The following is a 22,572-nucleotide window of genomic DNA, read 5'->3' as shown; positions in this document are numbered from 1 at the left end:
TAAGCAACTTTTACATAAATCCTATGCCAAATGGACTAAGATAATATATGAAAAGTTGAAAAAGATTGCAATACACGGAGTAGAAGTCCATCTTAAACCATTAAATTTGAAATAGAAAAATGGCTAATGCATTCATTTACACTAGTTATATACTTTTAATATTTATAAGTGTCCTGTCACTTGGACAGGCACCTCTATATTTGGGAATCTTACAGATGCTTGAGGGCACAATAACATCTTCCCGAAGTGCTAATTTCAATGCTAAAAATAGCTTGTTGTATTTGCCCCCTTCCCTTGTAAGCCCTTTCTGCCATTTAGCAGAGTCGAGAGAGAGGTCATTTGTCACATTTCCCTAGAGCTCTGACTACTTAGATTAGTGGATTCAGTTTTGTTCACTAGTTCAACTGTGATAGGACTTTATATAGAAGCTGTAACCTAAAGACACCAGTTGGCGTGTCCCTTTCAACAGCTTCTTTACAATAAACAGTTAAATAGTATAATAACAAGGACACCAACGACTTTTGTAATTGTAGCAAGGAATGATGTAACCAGAATTAAAGGGAGCCCCTTAACAGGTGGGATTGTTTAATGACAAATACACAAATGCAACTGATATATATTTTAATCTAAAGAGGCATAATGCAGAGAACATAGAATGGTTGCCACAGGCACCAGTTTTGATATGTATCAATCAGGTTGTTGAAGACGGCATCTAAAAAATTAGTAGTGGAATTTGATTGTTTGCCATTGGCAAATACTCCATTTTTCCTCTCCCCTCCACATTCCAACCCACCCAACTCTGTATGATTGACAGGTCTTCTCTTCTTTGCATACAGGGCGAGACCTGTCACCCATGATGAGCAGAGCAGAGGGAAACTGAAGTAAAGCAGATAATTCTCCCCAAGCCTAGTGTAGTGTTCCAGAATAACATCCTAGTCCCCTCCACAATTGTCATACATGTTCTGTCTTATGTGAATGCACTGTGCAAAATCGTCACGCCAATTTTCTGTATGTATGTTGCACAGCTGCGGCGTCTGAAGGGTAAACCCCCTTAAATCATTGCCTGTCAGCTCTGTCTGCATGCTGAATGTATCTATTCCTACTGTGTCATGTGGTACAAATGAGGTTATAAACGTGAGTGTCAGAGAACGGGAGTGGTTGTTGATGATCCTCCATCTACCCATGCTGTTGGAGGACCCACAGTGATGCAGGGAAGCACCTTTAGCTTCCCTGCATTGAAAATGGAGAAGAAGGAGAGGCTCCCTATGGGGGAACTGAGGATCTTCCCTCTTCCCCAAGAGAAGCTGCAGGGGTGCAGGGAGACATCTCTGGTTTCCTTGTATCTAATATGGAGGAGACGGAGAGACAGCCTTACCGCAGGTGAAACGCATGAGAGAATGAGTGAGTCACTAAATCTCCCAGAGTGAAAGCAACCCTCAAGTAATTCTGTATAGAGAGACCCATCATACCAGGTACCCGTTCACACTACAAGCATTTATTTTTCCTGTGTGGCCATCTGCCAATAGGATCACCACACAGAGGTACGTGATTGTGACACCCACGCAGAGAATGTGCAGGGTGCATCTAGGCTAAGCCTTCTTCTAAGTGATTCCTCTCCGAGAGTATGTGGAGAGATTCTTGTCTTTTTGCCTCCTCCGGAGTATATATAATGTCCAGGACCGGTGACATATAGATAACGTGGATTATAGGGCTGTATTATTCCTGTGTATTTTTCCTCCCAACCTCTGAGTTTTTGCCTGTAACTGCTGCTGTGAATGATACCTGTAATTGCCTGCTTGCAAAGGTTATTTATTTAAAGGGGTTGTCCGGCCACACAGGGTAAAAAATTTTATAATTCTGCTGCTTTCCTTTCAGTAAGGATAGTAACAGACAGCATACAGGGGCTCAAACCGGCCGGCAGATCAGCTGCAATGTCAGTTTCTTACCTTAGATTCTGATCTTCACTGCAGCTTTCAAAGATGGCGCCTCTGTGCTGCCTTCCCACAATGCTCTGCGCTCTCCCTCTTCTGTGTGCGCGCTCTCGATTGTAGTAAGAGACATGAAAAGGCAGGATTTCCCTCAGCTCACGTCCAAGCCCCTCCCACGACATGCCCACCTCTATTGAACTGATCTACAGTCTCTCCCCGCCCAGGCCCCGCCCCCTGCTGCATACTATAATCAGAGGGGTTGTGGCCAGGGGACACTTATACACTCATGGTTCACGATAAAATCCTACCATGAGTGTAAACAGCAGCACAGTGTATAGTGAATGGAGAGGGGCAGGGGAGAGCCGAGAGAGAACTCTCCTGCAGCCCCCCACTGCAAAGCTACCTACTGCCCCCCCCACCCTGCTAAAGTAAAGTAAAACAAAACATTTCCCCACACACACGCCCTCATAGTGCCCCTCCCACAGCGACCCCTCTCACAATGACCCCCCCCCCGACTTCTGTCAGCCGGGTCCCTGCACACACACACACACATCACTGCACCCCTCCCCCCTTGCACACATCCATCCATCCCTCCCTCTCCACCCCTCCCCCCCCCCCGCGAGAGCCCGCCCCTCCACTCATTCTTACCTTGGAGATGAAGAGCCAGCAGCCACGCCTCCCCTGCAGGCAGAACTGAGCTTCCCAGCGGCTGAAGTTCTTCTGCACATGCGCAGAGCTGTGCTGGAGAAGCTTGTCCCGACAAGAAGAGGACAAGAGACTTGTCGGAACCTATGGCAACCGAGGAGCAACACAGGGGGGGGCAGCCCAAGAGATAAGTGAATAACTTCTGTTTGCCTAATTTACAATGCACAATGTATATTACAAAGTGCATTGTATTGGGCAAACAGAAGTAATGAGACCTAATGTTTATGGCCGGACAACCCCTTTAAGTAAAGTTTTACCGGGCCTCAACCGTTCCTGAGGACCAGAGGTACGATACACTTGTCCAGTGTTTTATTACGCCGCCGCATAGAATAACGGTGTGGGTATGGTGGCATCACGATGTGATTATATATATATATATATATATATATATATATATATATACACACACACACACACATACATACATACATACATATATACACACACTTCCACAAACATTCCCCCTCAGTTTTACCACTCGGCTACACCGGCCATAGCCACAGTGTTCACTACAACAAGTTGGCATCCCTAAACGGGCGTTGGACCAGTATATAACAGTGGCCACAAGGTATTATTAAAACTGTTTTGTCTAAAATGCTGCAATGCTTTACAGTAAGGCTGCATTCAAATATTGCATAGGTGGTCTGTGCTATATCCCTGCATTTTTTTACGGCGGCAATGCAATTTTATGTTGGTACAAAGTCGCACGACTTTGTAGCATCATGTGCAAGGATTTTTTGGGGTGTTGGGGCTTTGGAACTGTTAGCTAACTTAAATGAATTCAAGTTTCAAGGTCCGGATGAATTACATCCTAGGATACTAAAGGAAGCAGCGGAGGTAATTGCTGAACCACTTGTCACTTGCCATAATCTTTAAAAATTCTTGGAGAACAGGAGAAGTTCCGGAAGATTAGAAAAGGGCAAATGTTGACTTTAACTTCAAAAAAGGGAAGAAGGTGGATTCAGGAAACTACAGGCCTGTGAGCCTGACTTCTATACCGGTAAAGATCTTTGAACAAATTATTAAACAGCATGTATGCAAGTACTTGGATGAAAATGGAGTAATTAACCAGAGCCAGCATGGGTTTGTAACAAACAAGCCATGCCAGACGAATCTCATTTCTTTCTATGACTGGGTGGATCAGGAAAATGCGGTGGATATAGTATGTCCTGGCTTTAGTAAAGTATTTGGATTCAATGTAAATGACACAGCAGCACTCCATGAAGGTAGCACTATTAGTGCGAGGTATATAGGGCATGCAAAGCTTGAAAACTGGACCCGAGTCCCAGGATTCAAAGTCATCCAAGCTTGACAAAGACCCCAGCGGGGTTAAAACGTCACGCACTGTTTTGTACCTTTGGAAGCAATAAAGGAGCATCTAATTGGATACAGTGATTTTTTTTATAAGTCGTGGCTATGCTGCTTGCCTCATTTACTACCTTAGTAAAGTATTTGACAAAGTATCTCACACCATACTTATTGAAAAAAATGACCAAATATGGGGTTGACAAGGCAACTGTTAGGTGGATTCACAACTGGTTGAATGATCGTACTCAAAGAGTTGTCATAAATGGCTGCACATCCAAGTGGAAGAATGTATCAAGTGCGGTACCACAAGGCTCTGTCCTAGGCCCAGTGTTGGTCAAATTTTTTTATAAATGACGAGGAGGAGGGACTTGATGCGAAATTGATCGAATTTGCTGACAACACAAAGCTAGGAGGGATAGCTAACACTAGGGAAGAGAGAGAGTATTTAGAAAGATCTAAAAAAGCTTGCACAATGGGCAGTGACTAACAGAATGGTATTTAATAAGGAGAAATGCAAAGTCCTACATCTGGGCAAGAAAAATGAAAAAAGCACATACAGAATGGGCGGAATTGGGCTAAGCAGCAGCATATGTGAAAGACTTGGATATACTAATAGTTCATAGACTGAACATGAGTCAACAATGTAATGCAGCAGCCAAAAAGGCAAACACAATTCTGGGATGTATTAAGAGAAGCATAGAGTCTAGATCACGTGAGGTAATTATCCCCGTCTACTCTTCCTTAGTCCGACCTCATCTGGAATACTTTGTCCAGTTCTGGGGCACCAAACTTTTAAAAAAAACATAGACAAACTGGAGCAAGCCCAGAGAAGAGTTTCACGATGGTGCGCGGTCTGCAAATCATGTCCTATGAGGAATGGTTAAAGTATCTGGGAATGTTTAATTTGCAAAAAAGAACGCTGAGAGGAGACTTAACCCTTTGCAATCCAATTTTGGATTCAGAGTTTCCTAGGGGGTTTTCTCTTTCTGCCATTATACAATGGCGGCACCTGCTGGCTAGAGTCAGTACTGCGGTATGTGACAAGCCGGAGAGGCCCCTGACAACAGAGCAGACAGAAATATACAGTAAGAATACCCTGCCGGACGTCTTCCGACATCGGAAACTGTAAAGCCTTTAATCAGAATGTCTTTAGACATCAGACAGTGGATTGGAAAGGGCTAATAGCGGTCTACAAATATCTGAAGGGCTGTCACAGTGTAGAAAGATCAGCCTTATTCTCATTTGCGCAAGAAAAGACTAGAAGCAATGGGATGAAACTGAATGGGAGGAAACACAACTTAGATATTAGAAAAAACTTTCTGACAGTGAGGGTGATCAATGAGTGGAACAGGTTACCACGGGAGGTGGTGAGTTCTCCTTCAATGGAAGTATTCAAACAAGGGCTGGACAAATATCTGTCTGGGATGATTTAGTGAATTCTGCGCTGAGCAGGGAGTTGGAGCAGATGACCCTGGAGGTCGCTTCCAACTCTACCATTCTATAAAGAGGTGCTGTCATCTCCGGCACATCTTCTCTCCTGAAGCTCCCCGGCACTTGCTTGAAATCTTCTGCCAGGCCTTACTGGATTGGAGTATCAAAATCCCTGCCTCCAGGAAGGGCTGGCTGTGATTAGTTCATGAGGAGCGCCGCGGCTCAGCCAATTAGAGCCGGCCCTTGATGAACCAATCACAGCCATTCAAGGGTTCATTAAATGGCTGTGATTGGTTTATCGAATGCTGGCTCTGATTGACTGAGCCAAGACACTCGTGAACCAATCACAGCCAGCCCTTCCTGGAACCTCTAATCCAGGAAGGGCTGGCGGAAGACTAAAGACCAGTGCAGCAGGTGAAGAGGAGATGTGCTTCGGAGATGACAGCGCCTCTTAGGTGATGTATTATTTTTTTATTTTGATGCAGCTAGGGCTTAGGATTTCCTACTGTAAAAGTTGCATCGCACTGCATAAGAGAGATGCAACTGAGAGGACTTCTTCATAGGGAAACATAGGCTACAACCATCCACCCCCCCAAAAAAAACAAAGTGCGAATTGCGGCTGTATAGAACATGCCGCATTTTTGTAGAAAGCGCAATGTCACAGGCTACAAAATATTGCTTGTGTGGAAGAACCCATAGGAAAGCATGGGCTCCACATACATGCGATTTGTAGCACTGTTGCATTGCGACAAAAACACGCAATAAAGTCACCTGTGTGGATGCGGCCTTAAACACAGTCTAATGGGATTGGAGTGCCTTTCACTTAATCACACTGCTTTTGTTTAGGGAAGCGTGTTCTTGCTGGCAGTTTCCTGGAAAGTTTTGTCAACAACTTTCAAATGGAATGGTCTTTCCTGCAAAGGTCAAAGTTTTTGTGCAAGTATGACTTGTGGAAGAATAGCTGGCTTTTTAAAGCTGGAACTCTGGCATGATGTTAAAAGATGGAGATTCACTAGTTTCATATAAATGTGATAACACAGCGGCTGTCTTGCAGACAATAATTCTGTAAAGCGCATGTTCTCAAAAATGAGAAAATACACATACGTAAATACTAAAAAGAATTTGGGCACTGATCAAAATATTACACTGATGAATACTAAATATAATTAAATTTTTTTGACTCATGGCTCATGATAAATCTCTCATTTTAAAATAGGTACAAGTTCTTCTCTAGCTATAACTTTTCACACATTTGGCCTAGTTTTGTAAGACAAAATTATATCTGTAGACATTGATAAATATATTTCACAGCAGTGACCAACAAACCTCGCCCCACTACACTGCATGAGGCTGGATTAAGATTGGTGGAGGTCACCTCCGATGTCATATGATACAGGATTTCATTAAATAATTGCTGTCAGAATCCACAGAAATTAATAAAATCTGGCAACAGATTAAAGGGGTTGTGCCAAGTTATAAAGTTATCCCCTATTTGCAGGCATGCCCCCTTTAATGTGTGCTGCTAAAGTCTCTCCTGATGTCTGCTGTTGGAGCAAACATGGAATTAAGGCCGCTTCCACACAGGCGATTCTCTTGTGCGATTTTGTCGCAGTGCTACAAATTGCATGTATGTAGAGCCCATACTTTCCTATGGGTTCTTCCACACAAGTGATGTTTTGTAGCAGAAGTACAAAATTGTGGCATACTCTACACAGCCGGGATTTGTTTTTCTTTGTTTTTTTGTATCCCATGTTTCCCTATGGAGCCTACCTATGTGTTGCATCGCATCACACGAAAACGCGGTTTTCATGCGATGAAACCTTTGGCCGCCTGCAGACGGCCGGGTCGGATACCGAATTCTCGCAGCGGGATGCAGTCCCATGCCCCTGCAGAGGCCTGTGGCTTACCTGCTCCCGGCATCTTCTATCTCTGCTATGCGCAGGCTGCTGGCCAGCCGGCGCATGCGCAGAGAGGAGCCGGCCCGTCACCACTGACAATTCTGTGTGAGCCTCGGCGAGACTTGCACAGAAATAGAACATGCCGCAATTTGTTTTCCACGTGTGTTTTCACGCGGAGAAATCATAGCCATCTGCCTAGGATTGCGTTATCTAATGCAATCCCATGCAGGTGGGCACAGGCAGAAATTCTGTGGGAAATCCCGCCGTGGAATTTTCACCCATGTGCAGGGGGCCTTACAGTATGATATTCTACTGTAAAAGCCCTAAACTAAGCCCTAGCTGCATTAAAAAAAAAGAAATACATCACCTCTCTCCGGAGCTGTTATCTCCCTGTGCGTCTTCCCCAAAGCTCCCCGGCAGTTGCTTGAAGTTCTCCTGCAAAGCTTTCTGGTTGGGACTTTAATAATAATAATAATAATCTTTATTTGTATAGCGCCAACTTATTAAAGTCTGCGCATCTAGGAAGCTCTGCCTCTGATTGGCTGAGCTGTGTGCTTGGAAACCAATCAGAGCCAGCGCTCAAGAACTAATCAGAAGCACAGCTTCCTGGAGGCAGGGTTTTTCAAAATCCAGACCAGGAAGCTCTGCAGGAAAACTTCAAGCAATTGCCGGGGAGCTTCAGGGAAGACGCGCAGGGAGATGACAATGCCAGGGAGGTGATGTATTCTTTCTTTTTTTATGTAGCTAGGGCTTGTTTTCAGGGGTAGGGTTTATATTTCAAGCCCCCCTCCCAGAAAATTCTTGCACGTGGTGCTATAAAGTCACACGACTTTGTCGCACCACGTGCGACTTTGTAGCAACACAAAACAACAATATTGCCACAAGAAAACACAGTGATATCGCACCTAACACCGATGCAATATCGCTGCGATTTTCTCACAGCGATATCACGTCGCTCATGTGGAAGTGGCCTAAATGCTAAATCCTCATTTCAACAGTAGTTAAGCAGAGCCAAAAATGCATGGCTGTCACTTCTCCCCAGAAATCTATGGCAATAAGCCTAGGCCACTAGAATTCTTTTAGTGAACATTGCAGGTTCACAGGGCATCAAAGCTTCAAGAGAAGAATCTGTTCATTTTATGTGGAGAAAGCTAAAGCTTGGAGCTGGATCTCCTGTTTGCCTGAGTACAGTGGTTATTATCTTTCATCTTGTTTGCTGTGATATTCTCCTATCTCACTTAGGGCTGACAGAATTACACTGAAATGAGACACTTATATATAGATAACACAGGAGCCACCATTCACAATAATTACAGCTCACCTCCTCAACTGTCCAGGAATGAAGCGTGATACTGCGCATGCACGAACTATATCAGGCTCGTCCATGGACCGACGATCTCTTCTGCGCATGCCCGACAAATGGAGAATCCGGCGGCAAGCTTTTGTCGGATCCAGGGACAACAGGATTGTCAACACGGAGGTGGTACCCCAGTAGGTAAGTCTATAACTTTTGTATGGCTCATTTACAATGCACAAAGTGCATTGTAATGGCCATACATAAGTGAATACATGCACTTGTCACAACGGGACAACCCATTTAAGTAAAAGTCCCTCTGCTCCTACTGTATAAGTCTTATTCTTGCTGCTGGTGCAAGTCCAAGGGCTGGATGAGGCCTGTTATGACCAATGCACTAGTAGCAGATCCCACAGACTGGGCACCTGGCCTGTGTTGTACTCTCGCTACTTTCTGTCCCCTTCCCTTAACTCCTCCAGGCCCCTTCTATAGCACCACAGTAGTGCAGCACCTAGTGTCATAGTCAGGTTCTTCCTCCTGACTGGCACCAGTAAACAGTGTTTCCAAACAGGGAATAACCAACTGCACTGCCACTTGCAACAGCCTAGCCAATAGCATCATATAAAGACGGCAAAATAACAAAAGGATGATAATGGTAACAGTCACATTAAAAGTCACCTTACTTTAGACTTACTGGGAGTGTTTGAGGAACACTGGTGAGAAATGTGAGTTCAAGACCTTTATGAGTTGTATAACTTCCCTTTTTGCAATTCCTATAATCCTGCCATATGTTGCTAATAGCAGACTCAAAAAAATTTGGTGTGTAGTAAAAAGGTTCAAGTCACCGGCAGCAGCAATCAGGATTTTGTTACTTTTACCTTACAATGCATTGATAAATCTGCCCATTTTAATCAAATATATATATTTATTTTAATTAGAGATGAGCAAGCACGCTCGGATAAGGCAGTTACTCGAGCGAGCATTGCTCTTCTCAAGTAACTGCATTCTCGTCCAAGCAGGCTCGGGGGCACGGCGGGTGTAGCGGGGGGGGGGGGGGGGGACTGCTCTCATCCGAGCGTGCTCGCTCATCTCTATATCTAATATATCTAATAAGAATGGAAATGAATGTGATTTTGCTGCAAGGTAATTGTAAAGGCCTACTTAGACTGGATGAACGTCGGGCAAGCGATGCCCAACACTCAAACCTGCATACACTTGCTCCCGTGCTGTTGCACAGGAGCTAGTAGCGCTGGCTCACTCACAGAGTGGCCAGCAGGGGGCAAGGTGGCTGGAGGAGATTTCACTCCTCACTCTCCTCCGCAGTGGGCATGGTCGGAAATTCTGTGGGAAATCCGCAGCGGAATTTTTGCCAGTGTGCATTTGGCCTTAGACTGTAGTTTCTATATACAGTGTAATGTAGAAGCTGCAGAGAACAAATAGTGTGAATTTCTTAATTGAACCCTATTGCAGAAATAATTGTCAGCCCTAAATACATGCATTTAAGTGTATTTTTCCGCTAAAAGATGTCCGCAGTCTTTAAGTCACTGTAACTTGCACATACAGCAGAAGATACATCTGACAAAATGAAACACAGAGTACAATAACACGTTGCTGACCTTTCTGAGCAAGCAGCAAATCCGTTCCACGTTCTTAACCCTTTCTCTCTGCAGAAAAGTTAAGAGAGGTAGAAAGAGAAAATGGAAAAAGAGAGGCTAGGTTTAGAAGTAATGAAGAGTTATGCCATAGACATAGCAATAGAAAAGGGAAAGTAAAGGTAAAGATGTGCAGAAAAGGAGAAGTGCTTTATGGAAGGTAGAAAAAAACATGACATGCAGGAATATACAGAGAGGTTAGTGACATTATGAGACACTTTACATGGGCCCCCTGCACTGCCCCACATGTGTTCATTTGCAGCTCTGCAAATCAATAGGTTGATGACATATCCCAGGGTGTCAGGATCACTTACTGCTCGGGATGGATTCCCTTGTTCAATAGGATTCTTGAAATCTGTTCGAAGTTCATCAAAAGCAATAATCTGCAGAGAGAGAAAGGCATATTAGCAAACCGCACAGCAAGTGCAGGAGGAAAGGAACTACTAAATAAAAAAGATTCTAGCGCAACAAACGTGGAAGGAATACATACAAGAGCGCCTGGTGAGTATGGTAATTTATACAGGAATCTCAGGTGGCAGACGTGTACAGCCCTAGCAGCCTTATGCCTGTGTTACGCATCACAAGCAGTGAATATTGAGCTTGGAATTACATCGGACTCATTTATTACCATTTGCTTTTATGCCCCTTTTACAAATATAAATTATGTAAATGCAGTTGCCAGGACCCAATATGGGGGGGGGGGGGGGGGCACATGATGACCTGGACAAGCATGCAAACTGATGCTGAGGTAGACAGTGATTCCCTGAGGCTGTTGTCCAAGAGCCCACACACACTCACCTCTTCTCACAGGCAGGTGTAGTGGCCCAGAGTTAGTGGGGCCCCTCCATCAGTGTGACTGTATTTGTCTTGTGCTTATTGTATTGTCAGTGTCTTCTATGTGTATGAATGTGATGTGTATTGCCTAGCTGCAGCATTGCATGGGTTACTGTCTTAGGGCGAGCACCCACTGGCGTTTTTTTACCTGCGTTTTGCGTTTTTCCTGCACAGGCATAGAGGCACTGGCGTTTTTTTTGCGTTGCGTTTGCGTTTTTAACATAGGAACTGTCAGTTGCATATGTGTCCCTATTTTTCTCCTAATGCACCCATTAATGTCAATGGAAATTAACGCAAAACGCCGCGAAAACGCCGCGAAAAACGCGCGGAAAAAAACGCGAGAAACGCGGCGAAAACGCTGCGTTTTTTTCCCGCGGAGAACGCAAACGCCAGTGGGTGCTCGCCCTTAAAATGTATCTTTTGTGTGTCATGTGACCTCGTAAGATATATGTGTTTGCAAGGTGCATGAGGGGGAAAAAAAGAGGGAAAAAAAGAGAAGTGAGACACAGAAGAGACAGAAAAAAAGTTGGTTGTCTTGCAGGAGTGTTTGAAACATCCCAGCCTAGCTAGAGAGTTGGCTAAAGTTGTAGTGTACCGCTTGTGAGTAGGAGAGACTTTACTCAGTCCCTAGAGAAGCACCAGGATGGAAGAGGCCAAGTGGATGCCTTGTGAATGCCCAGGGCCTAATGTACCCAGACCCAGACATTGATGAATGGTAAGGACTGAGAGAGAATGAGGAGCTGCCATGCAGCGTGCCCACTTTCCAAATGAGTGATGACGGGTAAAGAGCTGAAGAGAGAAGGAAGTGTGTTGCCGGACCAGGACCTACATATAACGGGACTGTGGTTTCTCCTGCCTACCCATGAATCCTCCCTGTCACACCACTTTATGTTTTGTACTGCTTCCCCACCCGTCTGCTAAAATGAGTCAGTCAGTCAGTCAGTCTGCTGCTCCACAAATCAAAGTGTGGTATGAGGACTTATAAGCTATTGTTTCTCTGTTACCAGCCCAAAGGCTGAAGCATATTAAACATATATTGTTCTGTTACACATAAGTATAAACATAATTATAAGTAGCCAACAAATTAAATATAGCTTCTGTATACTAACTTCACATAATCTTTTAGTTCCCTAACTATGAACATGGGAATGCAATCTCCTTTTCTCAAGAATGTAAATTTTTGCTGTGTGACGTAAGTGGTAGTCAGGGAGACCGTGCAACGCTGTACTAGGAGCAGGCACAGGAATTCAAAACTTTGTACATATGATGAGCAGAGTGTAAACTAGATGTTGGGATGCAGCAATGATCCCCTTGCTGCCCCCCTTAGCTCTGCCTACCATTACTTTCTGTACATGTAACTAGTATAAGAGATAAGATGAACCAATAAGCATTAGCTTCTAAAAAGACTGCCTACCTAGTATTTAGGAATCTGTTGTGATGTCACAAGTCAGTCTGGATTTTAGAACCTTTATGTCTCCTAGACTCATTCATGTCGACATTGAATAAATCTTCATTTCCTATGTCCCTGGTATCATGTTGGATTTCGCCTTCTATTTCATCAGTACAGAGCTCCTGCCACATGGTACCTCCGCAGACGAAGCCTGTGATCAGGAGTGGAGGCTGGAGCAGTATTGGTGCATCCTCTGCTGCTGTCTGCCGCCCCCACTGAGTATCTCCAGGTCTCTCCAACTTCAATCCATTACAAAACTGGTGCTGTGATTTTGGGAGGTTGCAGGACTGGACCCAGCCTGGGCAATGTGGAGCCAATAGAGGTGTAAGTATGCATATTTATGTACATATGTGTTAAAAGTATGCCTGTGTTGTGTGTGTGTAGTATACACTCATTTACAGGCGTAACTTGAAGCTCAGGGGCCCCAACTACAATGCTTTATTCATAGTACTGGGATCTCTATATGGAGAAGAGAGGCCTTATGGGCTCCCTTGGAATTGAATGAAACGTTTTCTGTATGATTGTAACATTAATATAAAGTAAGTGATTACAATATCAGAGCGAAAGGAGAATTTATTGTGAAATCTGACACCTTGAAGGGAGGCTCTAGTACCCTGTTGTACCGCCTCTAGCTTGGATACAAGATGTGATACTGACAGCCATGGAGGCTCTAGTACCCTGTTGTACCACCTCTAGCTTGGATACAAGATGTGATACAGGCGGACAAGGAGGCTCTGGTACCCTGTTGTACCACCTCTAACTTGGATACAAGATATGATACAGGTCGGCATGGAGGCTCTAGTACTCTGTCACCCTGTTGTACTACCTCTAGCTTGGATACAAGATGTGATACTGTGGGGAAGGGGGCTATAGTACCCTGTTGTACCACCACTAGCTTGGATACAAGATGTTATACTGGTGAACATGAAGGCTCTAGTACCTTGTTGTACCGCCTCTAGCTTGGATACAATATGGGATACAAGGGGCATGGAGACTCTAGTACCTTGTTGTTCGACTGTAGCTTGGATACAAGATGTGATACAGGGAGAATGGAGGTTCTAGTACCCTGTTGTACAACCTCTAGCTTGGACACAAGATGTGATATGGGTGGGCATGGAGGCTCTAGTACCCTGGTCCACCGCCTCTAGCTTTGATACAAGATGTCATACAGGTGGGCATGGAGGCTCTAGTATCCTGTTACCCTATTGTACTGCCTCTAGCTATGATACAAGATGTGATACAAGGGGCATAGAGGCTCTTGTACCCTGTTGTACCACCTCTAGCTTGGATGCAAGATGTGATATGGGCAGGCACGGAGACATATAGGTTCCATATGGTGTCCTGCGGCATATCGGTTTACATTTAATGTAACTAAAATTCTAGGTTGTGCAAACTCGTAGATGTCAATGTTGGCATCTCAGATGGTTCCATACATGTTTCTATTGGTGATAAATCTGGTGACCAGGCAAGACACAGAAGTGTGGCAATGTTGTGGAGGCATTCCTGCAACACCCTTCCTGTGTGCGGCCAAGCATTATCCTCCTGGGGTGACTGGCATCACTGGAAACGGAGGCAAAAGTGGGTGGGTATCAAAGCAGTACACAAAATGGGCACCGTGGAACCAGATGCCCTTCAACCAAGGACCTGGAAATTGTTTTGACAGATACAATGTCCTGTAACGTTGGTGCCACCTGTCTTTGGATGGAGGACAACGCAAAAGTTTGAGCTGCTCGTGCTTGTCAAATAATCAGACCATCCTCTCTACTGGTGGTCTGTCGAGGGCATCCTAAGCCCAGCCATCTTGTGTGCGTACACTCACGAATCCACTGGTTCCTACACCCCCTAACAGTCTGGTCAGAACAGCCAAGGTGATTGGCAATACGAACATCCAGCTTCTCGCATTCCAGTAATGTGCCCGCCTAAAAATGTTAACTGAGCAAAATCTCGTTGATTGTGTCTTAGAGGCATGTCTAGTGGTCAGCAAACTCTACACAAACAGAAAAAGAGTTCACTACACACAAGTAGCATCTGAGATCTTTTTTATAGGCCAAGGCTGGACCATTTTTAGTGCCTCAGGTTGCAAGACCGTTCATCTAATCATACCACAACTCTAATCATTTTTATATCTGCCTAAGATGTAACTGCATGCCGAGTTTTTCAGTAAATCAACAACTACCTCTAGGTGCTTCATTTTTACACACACACACATATATATATATATATATATATATATATATATATATATATATATATATACAGTATGTAAAAATCTTCTTTACGTAAGGTATGTATTAAACTGTTTCTATGTATGTATGTATGTTCACGCATAGTGTATTTTGGTGCAAATCTGCAGCATATTTTGTGCCGTGAATTTTGGTTCAGATCCACACCAAAATCTTGGTCAAATTCCACACCATTTCCATGGCATGTGAGCGTACCCTCAAAAACCACATCAAATTCCGGTCCCACACTGTGAATGGGCAAAAAGAGAGATCTCTCTCACTCTCCTCCCCACTCCACCCTGCTGCCCCGTCGAGCCTGCTCGGACGAGAATACAGTTCCATTTGAATTCCATCTGGCAGTTTCCCTTTTTTTCCCCATTGACTTCAATAGGCTTTAAAACAACAAAGTGTTTGCTTACTTCCGTTTTAGTTGATTTCTATTTTTTAAACTGATTTCCATTCTTTAAACTGAACAAATAACACAGCCAGCAGTGCTATTTGTTCCAACAGAATGGAACTAAACGGAAACATTTCAGTTTTAGGGCTTATTTACACAAGCGTATATCGGCTGGCGTTTTCACAGTCGGCAGATATACGCTTTCATCTGAGCAGTCATCCCTTACCTCCCCCTCACCGGCTCTCTGCCTTTCTCCTTCACTCCGGCGTTTGCAATGGTAGAGGCGGGGCGGAGCTAAGCTGCGCTCTGTCCTGCCCACTGTCATTGCTGGCTATGGACAAGGGGCGGGGAGGGGGCAGAGCTTAGCTCCGCCCCATCCTGCCCACTCCCATTGCAAACCGCTCGGAGGGGAGAAAAGAGGCAGAGAGCCAGTGAGGGGTAGGGAAGGAGGGAACTGTTCAGATGGAAGCATATGTCGGCCAGCCGTGAAAACACCGGCCGATATACATTCAAGTAAATAATCCGTAAATCAAAACCTATTGAAATCAATGGGGGGAAAAATGGAAACATTTATTTACATTTGATTTCTGTTTGGCTGCTGCAAAAACGGAACAGCCAGATGACAAACGCATATGTGAACAAGTCCTTAGCCACAGATTTCATTGATTGTTTTGAGATTAATGAAATCCACAGTGAAACATCTGCAACAAATGGAACATGCTACAGGTTTGAAAATCTGCAACATGACTCAAATCTGCAGCAGATTTTTTCCACTGTTAGTTAATGGGGTTTATTAAAACCCCACTCAATAACATTGTACTTCATTTAGTTGCAGAATTTTGATGAGAATTGAACAACTAGCAGGGGTGTAGCTAAAGGCTGGTGGGCCTAGGTGCAAATGTTCATCTTGCCCCGTCCCCCCAACATAGCAACCTTAAACACAGCGGTAGTCACCAAATAACTGTCAGATTGCAGTTCTACACTGTGACAGTAGTTATAGTGCAGTTACCTCCAGTGATCCCAATTTATTTCTCCTCTGATTACAGTCTTCCACTTTCCTTTTCTTCTCTGCCTGGGCACAGAATGCCATTAAAGGGGTTGTCCCGCGGCAGCAAGTGGGGTTATACACTTCTGTATGGCCATATTAATGCACTTTGTAATATACATCATGCATTAAATATGAGCCATACAGAAGTTATTCACTTACCTGCTCCGTTGCTGGCGTCCCCGTTGCCATGGTGCCATCTAATTTCAGCGTCTAATCGCCCGATTAGACGCGCTTGCGCAGATGGGTCTTTTCCCTTCAGCTCGGCTCGCAGGCAGCGGCGTTCTGGCTCCGCTCCCTTCTACGCGTCATCACGTAGCTCCGCCCCGTCACATGTGCCGATTCCAGCCAATCAGGAGGCTGGAATCGGCACACGTCATGGGGCGGAGCTACGCGATGACGCATACAAAGGGGTGGAGCCAGAACGCCGCTGCTGCCGAGCCGAAGGGAAAAGACCCATCTGCGCAAGCGCGTCTAATCGGGCGATTAGACGCTGAAATTAGATGGCACCATGGCGACGGGGACGCCAGCAACGGAGCATGTAAGTGAATAACTTCTGTATGGCTCATATTTAATGCACGATGTATATTACAAAGTGCATTAATATGGCCATACAGAAGTGTATAACCCCACTTGCTATCGCGGGATAACCCCTTTAAGACCTCTTCCAGTCACAACTCATCTTTAGGGCTCCTTCCCTATTGAACCTAATAGCACAATGCTCACGGTGTGGAATTCCATCGCGGAATTCCGCACTGTGAAATCACCCATCCTCACCCGCGGCATGCTCTATTTGCCACGGGTGTACACGCGGACGGCTTCCATTGCAGTCAATGGAAGCCGTCCGTCACGCTATCTTCCGCTGTAGCACAGCGGAAGATAGCGTGAAACCGCTTCCCCAGCCACCGCCAGCCGCGTCCAGCCGCGTCATATGACGCGGCCGGCGCGTCATGTGATGCTGTGGGCGTGTCATATGACGCCGAAGCGTCATGCGGGACGGAAGATGCCGGATCCACAGGTAAGTATTGGGGTCTCTGGGGGGCGCCGTGACGGGCTCCGCCAAGGAGTTCCATGGCGGAGCCTGTCACGGCCGTGTGCAGCCGGCCTTATACAATTTCCCCATCCTGTTTCTACCCACATTGCCCCTCTCTATACCTTTATTGTGCTCCACGAAGTCACGAAAGGTGACCGAGGCCCAAATAGTGTCTCTTTTTCCTCCTCAAAGTAACAGTGCCCCCTAAAAGTGACAGGGCCACCAAACAGTGCCACCTGTGTGCCCTCAAAGGTATAGTAGTGGTAAGCTCAGTTCTGATATAGTATTTATTTAGTAAGCTTGATTTTATTGCTGTGTCCTTCTCCCCAATGGAAACCCATGCACTCTCAGTTGAGCATGTATGTGTATGTTGGAGTTGGTAGCTGTCGGCCCAAAGCTCATTAGACTGACACCTATTTAAAGTGTATGGATAGCAGCTTTAGGCCTCTTTTACAAGACCATACGCGTTTTTACGTTCACCCATGCGCACTGTAAAATAGCATGAATCAAGAATTGTCACGATCGGCCACGTATTTTCTGCCATTCAGATGGGCGGCTGCAGCATATTGACATAAAAAATACGCTGCAGTGGCGAAATCCATCAATTGTCAGAAATCCTCAAAATGCCTGCTAATGATTAAATAGAGCAAGCTGTCTTCTTTTCCCAGCATTGTACACTGAGTAACTCCCTCCCCCTCCCTTTTTTTCTGCTTCTATACAAGTCTATGGGAGTTCCTGCATATCTCGGCAAAACATAGGGCAAGACTAGAGATGAGCGAGCACGAAAATGATGGGCGCTCGTTACTTGGGACGAAATTTTCGCAATGCTCGAGGGTTCGTTTCGAGTAACGAACCCCTTTGAAGTCAATGGGCGACTCGAGCATTTTTGTATATCGCCGATGCTCGCTAAGGTTTCCATTTGTGAAAATCTGGGCAATTCAAGAAAGTGATGGGAACGACACAGCAACGGATAGGGCAGGCGAGGGGCTACATGTTGGGCTGCATCTCAAGTTCACAGGTCCCACTATTAGGGCGCCCACCCACTGGCGATTTTTTTCCCTGCGAAATTCGCAGCATTTTTTTCTCTGCAGGGGTCTATGGGACTTGTAATGTTAAAATCGCGATCGCGCAAAATCGCAATTTACCGCGAAATCGCGATTTTGCGCGATCACGATTTTAACATTACAAGTCCCATTGACCCCTGCAGAGAAAAAAATGCTGCGAATTTCGCAGGGAAAAAAAATCGCCAGTGGGTGGGCGCCCTTAAGCCACAATAGCGGCAAGAGTGGGCCCCCCCCCTCCCAACAACGTTTACTTCTGAAAAGCCCTCATTAGCAATGCATACCTTAGCTAAGCACCACACTACCTCCAACAAAGCACAATCACTGCCTGCATGACACTCCGCTGCCACTTCTCCTGGGTTACATGCTGCCCGCCCGCACGACGCAGTGTCCACAGCGCACACCAAAGTGTCCCTGCGCAGCCTTCAGCTGCACTCATGCCACACGCTGGCCTCATAGCCACACCACCCTCATGTCTATTTATAAGTGCGTCTGCCATGAGTTGGAATCGCAGGCACACACTGCGGAGGGTTGGCACGGCTAGGCAGCGGCCCTCTTTAAAAGGGGCGGGGCGATAGCCCACAATGCTGTACAGAAGCAATGAGAAATATAATCCTGTGCCACCGCCATCAGGAGCTGCACACGTGGGCATAGCAATGGGGAACCTATGTGCCACACACTATTCATTCTGTCAAGGTGTCTGCATGCCCCAGTCAGACCGCGTTTTTTTATAAATAGTCACAGGCAGGTACAACTCCGCAATGGGAATTCTGTGTGCACCCACAGCATGGGTGGCTCCCTGGAACCCACCGGCTGTACATAAATGTATCCCATTGCAGTGCCCATCACAGCTGAGGTAACGTCCGATTAAATGCAGGTGGGCTTCGGCCCACACTGCATGCCCCAACCTGACCGGGGTTTTTAATTCATAGACACAGGCAGGTACAACTCCCTATTGTGAAGTCCCTGTGGACCGACAGCATGGGTGGGTGCCAGGAAGCCACCGGCGGTACATAAATATATCCCATTGCATTGCCCATCACAGCTGAGGTAATGTCATGTTTAATGCAGGTGGGCTTCGGCCCACACTGCATGCCCCAGTCAGACTGGGGTTCTTTAGAAGTGGACACATGCAGTTACAACTCCGTGTGGACCGCCAGCATGGGTGGCTCCCTGGAACCCACCGACGGTACATAAATATATCCCATTGCAGTGCCCAGCACAGCTGAGGTAATGTCATGTTTAATGCAGGTGGGCTTCGGCCCACACTGCATGCCCCAGTCAGACTGGGGTTCTTTAGAAGTGGACACATGCAGTTACAACTCCGTGTGGACCCACAGCATGGGTGGGTGCCAGGAAGCCACCGGCGGTACATAAATATATCCCACTGCATTGCCCATCACAGCTGAGGTAATGTCATGTTTAATGCAGGTGGGCTTCGGCCCACACTGCATGCCCCAGTCAGACTGGGGTTCTTTAGAAGTGGACACATGCAGTTACAACTCCGTGTGGACCGACAGCATGGGTGGCTCCCTGGAACCCACCGGCTGTACATAAATGTATCCCATTGCAGTGCCCATCACAGCTGAAGTAACGTCAGCTTTAATGCAGGTGGGCAAAAAATTAATTGGATTACACTGTAGGCGAGGGCCCCAAAAAATTGGTGTACCAACAGTACTAATGTACCTCAGAAAAATTGCCCATGGCCAACCAAGAGGGCAGGTGAAACCCATTAATCACTTTGGTTAATGTGGCTTAATTTGTAACTAGGCCTGGAGGCAGCCCAGTTAAAATAAAAATTGGTTCAGGTGCAAGTTTCAACGCTTTAATGAGCTTTGAAACGTATAAAAATTGTTTACAAAAATTATATGACTGAGCCTTGTGGGCTACGTATTGTTTAGGTATCGCTGCTGTCCGCTGGTGGAGAAGAGAAGTCTGGGGAAATCCAGGCTTTGTTCATCTTGATGAGTGTAAGCCTGTCGGCACTGTCGGTTGACAGGCGGGTACGCTTATCTGTGATGATTCCCCCAGCCGCACTAAACACCCTCTCTGACAAGACGCTAGCCGCAGGACAAGCAAGCATCTCCAGGGCATACAGCGCGAGTTCAGGCCACGTGTCCAGCTTCGACATCCAGTAGTTGTATGGGGCAGAGGCGTCATAGAGGACGGTCGTGGGATCGGCTACGTACTCCCTCACCATCCTTTTACAGTGCTCCCGCCGACTCAGCCTTGACTGGGAAGCGGTGACACAGTCTTGCTGGGGAGCCAGAAAGCTGGCAAAGGCCTTAGAGAGTGTTCCCCTGCCTGTGCTTTACATGCTGCCTGATCTCCGCGCCTCCCCTGCTACCTGGCCCTCGGAACTGCGCCTTCGGCCACTAGCGCTGTCAGATGGGAATTTTACCATCAGTTTGTCCGCCAGGGTCCTGTGGTTTAGCATCACTCTCGAACCCCTTTCCTCTTCAGGTATGAGAGTGGAAAGGTTCTCCTTATACCGTGGGTCGAGCAGTGTGTACACCCAGTAATCCGTAGTGGCCAGAATGCGTGTAACGCGAGGGTCACGAGAAAGGCATACTAACATGAAGTCAGCCATGTGTGCCAGGGTACCTGTACGCAACACATGGCTGTCCTCACTAGGAAGATCACTTTTAGGATCCTCCTCCTCCTCCTCAGACCATACACGCTGAAAGGATGACAGGCAAGCAGCATGGGTACCCTCAGCAGTGGGCCAAGCTGTCTCTTCCCCCTCTTCCTCATCCTCCTCATGCTCCTCCTCCTCCTCCTCAACGCGCTGAGATATAGACAGGAGGGTTCTCTGACTATCCAGCGACATACTGTCTTCCCCCGCCTCTGTTTCCGAGCGCAAAGCGTCTGCCTTTATGCTTTGCAGGGAACTTCTCAAGAGGTATAGCAGAGGAATGGTGACGCTAATGATTGCAGCATCGCCACTCACTATCTGGGTAGACTCCTCAAAGTTTCCAAGGACCTGGCAGATGTCTGCCAACCAGGCCCACTCTTCTGTAAAGAATTGAGGAGGCTGACTCCCACTGCGCCGCCCATGTTGGAGTTGGTATTCCACTATAGCTCTACGCTGCTCATAGAGCCTGGCCAACATGTGGAGCGTAGAGTTCCACTGTGTGGGCACGTCGCACAGCAGTCGGTGCACTGGCAGATGAAACCAATGTTGCAGGGTGTGCAGGGTGGCAGCGTCCGGGTGGGACTTGCGGAAATGTGCGCAGAGCCGGCGCACCTTTACGAGCAGGTCTGACAAGCGTGGGTAGCTTTTCAGAAAGCGCTGAACCACCAAATTAAAGACGTGGGCCAGGCATGGCACGTGCGTGAGGCTGCCGAGCTGCAGAGCCGCCACCAGGTTGCGGCCGTTGTCACACACGACCATGCCCGGTTGGAGGCTCAGCGGCGCAAGCCAGCGGTCGGTCTGCTCTGTCAGACCCTGCAGCAGTTCGTGGGCCGTGTGCCTCTTCTCTCCTAAGCTGAGTAGTTTCAGCACGGCCTGCTGACGCTTCCCCACCGCTGTGCTGCCACGACGCGCGACACCGACTGCTGGCGACGTGCTGCTGCTGACACATCTTGATTGCGAGACAGAGGTTGCGTAGGAGGAGGAGGAGGTGGAGGAGGGTGGTTTAGTGGAGGAAGCATACACCGCCGCAGATACCACCACCGAGCTGGGGCCCGCAATTCTGGGAGTGGGTAGGACGTGAGCGGTCCCAGGCTCTGACTCAGTCCCAGCCTCCACTAAATTCACCCCATGTGCCGTCAGGGAGATATAGTAGCCCTGCCCACCTGTGCTTGTCCACGTGTCCGTTGTTAAGTGAACCTTGCCAGTAACCGCGTTGGTGAGGGCGCGTACAATGATGCGGGAGACGTGGTCGTGCAGGGCTATGGCACGACCACGTCGGGAAAAGTAGTGGCGACTGGGAACTGAGTAGCACGGGGCCGCCGCCGCCATCATACCTTTGAAAGCCTCCGTTTCCACAACCCCCTATACGGCAGCATCTCCAGGCTGATAAATTTGGCTATGTGCACATTTAACGCTTGAGCGTGCGGGTGCGTGGCGGCGTACTTGCGCTTGCGCTCCAACACTTGCGCTAGCGACGGCTGGATGGTGCGCTGAGAAACATTGGTGGATGGGGCCGAGCACAGCGGAGGTGAGAGTGTGGGTGCAGGCCAGGAGACGGTAGTGTCTGTGTCCTGAGAGGGGGGTTGGATCTCAGTGGCAGGTTGGGGCACAGGGGGAGAGGCAGCGGTGCAAACCGGAGGCGGTGAACGGCCTTCGTCCCACCTTGTGGGGTGCTTGGC

General features: G+C 47.0%; 1 protein-coding gene across 2 annotated transcripts in view; it reads right to left on the bottom strand.

The window, feature by feature from the left end:
- CNIH2 (cornichon family AMPA receptor auxiliary protein 2) overlaps positions 1-22,572 on the bottom strand; it is a 327,207-nt gene that overhangs the window by 158,236 nt on the left and 146,399 nt on the right. The window contains exons 2-3 of one of the 2 annotated variants that reach the window (XM_066583892.1): positions 10,531-10,599; positions 10,181-10,228 (exon numbers count right to left, since the gene is read on the bottom strand). In XM_066583892.1, coding sequence (XP_066439989.1) covers positions 10,181-10,228; positions 10,531-10,599 — 117 coding nt within the window. The remainder of the gene's footprint in view (positions 1-10,180; positions 10,229-10,530; positions 10,600-22,572) is intronic. The other variant, XM_066583893.1, reaches the window with a different exon arrangement.

This window comes from Eleutherodactylus coqui, chromosome 11 (genome assembly GCF_035609145.1).
Source record: "Eleutherodactylus coqui strain aEleCoq1 chromosome 11, aEleCoq1.hap1, whole genome shotgun sequence".
Lineage (NCBI taxonomy): Eukaryota > Metazoa > Chordata > Amphibia > Anura > Eleutherodactylidae > Eleutherodactylus > Eleutherodactylus coqui.
Note: the sequence above shows the minus strand (reverse complement) of the source record. Positions and strands in the feature narration are given on the sequence as shown.